The following is a 6,274-nucleotide window of genomic DNA, read 5'->3' on the forward strand; positions in this document are numbered from 1 at the left end:
TCTGTTCCAATACTTTTGCTCACTTGAAATGTGGGTGGGTTCAAAGAAAAGGGGCTCAGTCCTGAGTTGTTTAACACACCTGGATGTCAATACCATGAAATAAAAGCTGGAATTCTGAACTTTTGTCTCATATTCATCTTTTGATCTGAAACCCAAATGTCTTCAGTATACAACAAAAACAAAGGAATTGCCCTTGCCGTTCCAATACTTTCTGAAGTCCTGTCCAAATACAGATGAAAAGGATCGGCAAAAAGATCGACGAATAAAAATAAAAACTGTAAGAAAACGATGCAGTGCTGTGTCTTCGCCAGCGGGGGTGACATTTCTTCTTTTTTTTAACATTTGGTGACAAAAAAAACACAGCATGACATGATTTCGAATTGTGCAAAAACGGCAAGTCAGGCTGAGTGCATGTGCTCCCTCCCCACTCCACTAGAGGGCGGCTGTGCGGAAAAGTGAGCAAATAAGAAATAAAAATGTTTAATTTCTGTACAGCAGAGGAATCAGATTTTTTAAAAAGCCACAAAAAACGCCCGATACAAAGTGACGATGTAAACGGAGCGAGAAGTGTGTGCGTGCGTGTACAATGCCAACATGAGGTCCGCAAAGGCGTGTTCATCTGATTATGTATGCGAGAGATAGGGGGCGCCACAGACATTTGGACGAGATGGAAAAATAAGGAACTCCTCACTTCATTCCTTCGGCTTCATTATTCTCAGCCTGCTGGCAAGGGTGAGGTCAACACCTGGACCGTTTTTTTTTTGCCCCTTCACCACAAGTATTTTGAAAAGTATTTTGTCTCTCGTCATGCCTGACATTTAAGGATTAGCACTAGCAACTCTCTACCAATTACGAGCCCCGATTGCGTTGACCACTGGGTGTCTGTAAAGTGAGAAGATTCCTACATTTTCCCGTACGGACCGGCATTGAAAGTCCGAGTCCAAAACGCGAGGAAAGACTACTTCTATGTATGACACGTTCTATCGTAGTATCGGATGTCGGATCATGGGTTTCGGATCCGTCCGCGGGTTCCAAATGACGGCTAAAAAAATGACAAGCGTCGGTAAATTCCACGTCACGAAAAAACCCCAAAAAGTGTCGTCTTTGATCCTGAGTGAAACACAAAGAGACGTACAGGCTAGGCTAGCTTGACTGTGTTTCCAGAGTGTTCCGAAGTTTGACACACACACACACACACAGACCGGTAACAAGACACAGGACCAGAAAAGACAGGACCTGAAAAAAAATGAGTGAGACAAAGAAAAATTCACTAAGACCCCGTCCTCTACTCCCCCTGGTGGTCTTTATTATACAGTGGATCCCCTGAATATTAGCTTGTTTTTTGTTTTTTTTTCACGTTCGTCAACAACAGTGGCTCTTCTCGGTAGTCCAACAGTCCTGAGGGAAACTCCGATTTGTTCAAATAAATATCTTCGCGACGTTGAACGTCCCATTTCTTAATGACCCGTGGGGTCAAAGGTCAGGGTCACCCCTCCTCTCCCCTCCCCCTCGGGCTGACCAGTGAGGCTTTTAGACGGGCTGCTGGTTTGGACCAATTGGCAGCCAGGAAGCCCCGTTCGACGCTCCTTCCCTTCGTTTGTGTGTCGGTGTGGCTCCCCACACCGTCCCTGTGCCACTAGGGGGCGGAGTTGGACATGGAGTCCACTGAGTTCACGCTGGAAGACTGCACACGGCTGTGGGAGATGGACACGTCCGGGTGCTGCGGTGGAGACAACGGGACAGACAGACAGAGAAAGGGTTACCCCAATGACTTATGGGTAATTTTTTTGTGTGCGTTTTTACTCACATGCCTCCTGAAGATCCTGTCCAATAGGCTGCGTCGCGGCGGCTCCGGAGGCTGGTCCCAGTCCAGGTCTGGGGGTCTGGTCCCCTGAGGCCCGAAGACATTCAGGTCTCTGAAACATTCAGTCTCTATCATCTGTGGGGGGGCGGGGGGAGAGGAGGGGAGAAAAGGAGAGAGGAAGAGGGGAGAGGAAGAGGAGAGAGGAAGAGGGGGGAGGAAGGGTGAAGAAGAGGAGAGAGGGGTGAAGAAGAGGGGGGAGGAAGAGGAGAGAGGGGTGAGGAAGAGCATCAACACGCTGAGACAATATTGCTCCGAGATAGTTTGGTTTCCCTGAGCGGGAGCGATTGAAGGTTGTGAAAACACCGCAGCAGCAGGTTGTTGTGGAAGCTCCGTGATTGGTTTACGCCACTGTCACATGGGCGAGGAGCGAAAAAAACAAAAATAGAAAATCAAAATTTTGAAATGCTCTTTATGTAGATTAAAATTATTATTATTAAAAAAAACAAACAGTGGTTCCAAAATAAGGGGTGCAACCCCCTAGAGGAAAAGGAGAGAGAGGTAAGGAAGAGGGGGGGACAGTTAGAGAATATTAGATTTCGCCTGATGCCACAAGATGGAGCCCAGGTACCACCAGTGGTACACGTTTATTAGATCGGTATCAGACCATTCTTATTGGACTGGTACCGGATCGTTCTTATTGGAACAGTACCAGGCAGTTCTTACTGGACCGGTACCGGTCCCTACTAATTGGACCGGTACCAGACAGTTCTTACTAGACCGGTACCAGACAGTTCTTATTGGGCCGATACCAGACCCTTGTTATTAGACCAGTACCAATACTTCTTATTAGATCGGTACCGGACCATTCTAACTGGACCTTTACCGGACAGTTCTTACTGGACCGGTACCAGACCCTTCTTATTGGACCGGTACTAGATCATTCTTACTGGACCGGTACCGGACAATTTCTACTGGACCGGTACCAGACCATTCTAATTGGACTGGTACCAGACAGTTCTTACTAGACCAGTACCAGACCTTTCTTATTGTACCGGTACCGGACCATTCTTACTAGACCAGTACCAGACAGTTCCCCATGCCTGGCGGTGCCTCAGACCTACCTCATTCTGCCACGGGATGGAAACGCTGCCTGTGGCGAACTTGGAGTAGAAGTCGTTGTCGGTTTGGTCCAGATTGACTCCCTTCACCGTGGAGAACTGTTCTATGTCCAGGACGTCCTTACAGTAGGCGGCCCGGGGCTGGGGGAGGGAGAGGGGGGTGAGGCGTGGGGGGGAGAAGACAAGTTTATTTTAATAAGATAAACTACAACCATGGACGTTGATAAGAGTTCGTGAATTTCCTGACATCTTAGTTGTTCCAGGTCCAAGAACTCTGGAGAACTCTGTCGGGGTCCGCGGAACACGTTCTTCCCACGTTCTGTTCCAACACCTGAACGTCTCCTAGCCTACGTAGGGACCTGACATCTGGGTCTAATAAAGGGACAGGACTCCTTTTTTTTTTAGGCGTATACCGCCACCTACTGTAGTGGAGGATGTACTGTCATGGTCTGACCAGTGACTTTTTGCGATAACTTAAGACTTGATGCGAGATTCATTTTTTATTTCAACTTTAATTGAAATAAAAAGTTACTATATTACAGTTACTATCGGTACTGTCTATCCAATCATCCAACGGTACTTGAAAAGTGAAAGGAGTGAAAAAACGTACCGTAAATATTTACGTGGCAAAAACTTTTGCTGAACCAGTACCAGACAGTTCTAATTGGACCAGTACCAGACCCTTGTTTATTGGTCCAGTACCGAACCATTCATATTGAAACGGTACCGGACCGTTCTTATTGGACTGGTACCGGACAGTTCTAATTGGACCGCTACTGGACCATTCTTACTGGACCAGTACCAGGCCGTTCTAATTGGACTGGTACCGGAACCATTTTTACTGGACCAGTACCAGACAGTTCTAATTGGACCGGTACCGAACCATTCTAATTGGACCAGTTCCAGGCTGTTCTTATTGGACCGGTACCGGACAGTTCTTACTGGACCGGTACCAGACCCTTCTTATTGGACCACTACCAGACCCTTCTTATTCGACTGGTACCAGACAGTTCTTACTGGACCAGTACCAGACAGTTCTAATTGGACAGGTACCGAACCATTCTTACTGGACCGGTACCAGACCCTTGTTATTGGACGAGTACCGAACCATTCTAATTGGCCCAATACCGGGCCGTTCTTACTGGACTGGTACCGGACAATTTCTACTGGACCAGTACCAGGCCGTTCTAATTGGACCGGTACTGAACCATTCTAATTGGACCAGTACCGGACCGTTCTTACTGGACCGGTACCAGACCAATCTTATTGAAACGGTACCAGACCTTTCTTATCGTCTACGTTCTCATTTCCGAGTCGAGTTCAAACACGTGGGGCACGGACCCAGACCGGGGAACTACTCACGTCGGGCACGAAGGGCGGCTCCACCATCCCGGCCTCCATCCTCTTGAAGTTGATATTTTTGAAGAAGGAGTGAGCCTTGACGCCGGCCACCTTGTCCGCCTGGCACCCTAGCCTCTGCTTGGGGTCTTTGGTCAGCAGCTGGAGCGGCAGAAGAGCACATGATTCATGACGTCTTCTAGGTCGGAACTTTTTTTTTTTCGCGGTGCCTCACCATTCTACAGATGGCCTTGGTGTCCTCGGTGAACTTGTCGTTGTAGTCCTCCTCCTCCTCCTGCACCCTCCGCTCCACTTCCTCCCTCTTCACCCGTTCCTTGCAGGCGCGGAAGGGCGAGCGCCCGGCTGTCATCTCGTACACCAGGCAGCCCAGGCCCCACCAGTCGGGACTCATGCTGTACTTCTCGTTGTTGATCACCTCTGGAGCTGTGCAGGAGGAAGGGACGGGCGGGTTAGCGACGTGTTAGCATCTAGCACGGTAGCAACGCTCCGGTATGGAGTGTGTTAGCAGGTAGATATGTGGGTCAGTCAAGCTAGGTCTAGTCTGGGTCTAGTCTAACCCAGACTAAGATAGGCTAAACTACAACAAGCTAACCCGGGACGAAGCTAGAACAAACCTAGCTTTATCGTGTAGCCTTGGCCGAAGCTTCTTTTTCTTTACCAGTTGATAGAATTCTTATACGATTCATTACTGCCACCTACTGGGTCTGCTTGGTATATGGTGACCCCAGTGTATACCTGTGACCCGCACTATATACCTGTGACCCCTAGTGTATACCGCGACCCCCAGTGTATACCAGCGACCCTCAGTGTATACCAGTGACCCCGGTGTATACCAGTGACCCCCAGTGTATACCAGTGACCCCCACTCTATACCAGTGACCCCCACTATATACCTGCGACCCCCAGTGTATACCACTGACCCCCACTGTATACCTATGACCCCTAGTGTATACCTGTGACCCCCAGTGTATACCAGTGACCCCGACTACCCTGAAACTTTTTTTTCTTACCCATGTATCCCACAGTTCCCACCCGGCCTTGGATCAGCTCCTGCTCAGGCACCTTGATGGCCAGCCCCAGGTCGGAGATGCGGATGTGTCCTGTCACGAGACGAGACAATCGTGAGTCGGATATAAACGTCTGAGGAAATGTCGAACGTGACACTGCATATCTGAATGCGAAACCGAAAAAACTCACCGTCGTCGTCCAACAGGATGTTCTCGGGTTTCAGGTCCCTGACAGGAAGAAACAGAGAACGTAGTCAACGAGAATGTCGAGAGAGAATCAGTAAGTATCACAACTTGTTTTGACCTAGACTAGGCGTCTGCAACCTATGGGTCGTGGCCCACGTTTGGCGCTTTAGCATTGGTTCCCTGTAATGTATTTGGATAATTAGTCCCATAGCGTAGCGGTTAGCACGCCTGTCTCGGAAGCGATCGCTATGGCTAAAAGCGTTTGCTTAAGGCATAAACGTATATTGCACCTAATCTGACAGTTATTGAAATACATAAATAAATATATGACGTTATTGATCCGACATTTTCAAAAAAATCGACAAATTCCCCTTTTGGCGCCAAATATGTGGTTCCTCCGGGAATCAAACCTGGGACTACCTGCTCTGTGCTACCGGGGCAGGCGTGCTAACCGCTACAGCAGTTCCTAAAACTTAAAATAAATAAATAAATAAATAAACAAAATAAAAAACAAAAACAAAATTAAAATAAATAAAAAAAATAATTTAAAAAAAATAACAAAAACAATAACAAAAATAATAGAAAAATAATTAAAAAAAATTAAAAATACAATAAAAAAAATAAATAATAATAATAATAAAAAAATTTAAAACCTCTACTTGAATCGCAACCTTAACGTGGTGGAGGGGTTTGAGTATCCGAATGAACCTAGGAGCTATGTTGTCGGGGGCTTAACGCCCCTGGTAGGGTCTCCCAAGGCAAACAGGTCCTAGGCGACGGATCAGACAAATAGCGGTTCA

The 6,274-nt window shown here is 47.5% G+C and overlaps 1 protein-coding gene across 1 annotated transcript in view; it reads right to left on the minus strand.

Moving 5' to 3' along the window:
• Positions 1–1,276: 1,276 nt before the first annotated feature.
• The window catches only part of LOC103396909 (G protein-coupled receptor kinase 5-like), a 35,065-nt gene continuing 30,067 nt past the window's right edge, over positions 1,277–6,274 (minus strand). The window contains exons 10-16 of the mRNA XM_008335152.3: positions 5,479–5,516; positions 5,292–5,381; positions 4,496–4,704; positions 4,285–4,422; positions 2,926–3,063; positions 1,808–1,939; positions 1,277–1,720 (exon numbers count right to left, since the gene is read on the minus strand). Coding sequence (XP_008333374.1) covers positions 1,637–1,720; positions 1,808–1,939; positions 2,926–3,063; positions 4,285–4,422; positions 4,496–4,704; positions 5,292–5,381; positions 5,479–5,516 — 829 coding nt within the window. The 3' untranslated portion in view covers positions 1,277–1,636. The remainder of the gene's footprint in view (positions 1,721–1,807; positions 1,940–2,925; positions 3,064–4,284; positions 4,423–4,495; positions 4,705–5,291; positions 5,382–5,478; positions 5,517–6,274) is intronic.

The sequence above is a fragment of the Cynoglossus semilaevis genome, chromosome W (assembly GCF_000523025.1).
Source record: "Cynoglossus semilaevis isolate Cse_v1.0 chromosome W, Cse_v1.0, whole genome shotgun sequence".
Lineage (NCBI taxonomy): Eukaryota > Metazoa > Chordata > Actinopteri > Pleuronectiformes > Cynoglossidae > Cynoglossus > Cynoglossus semilaevis.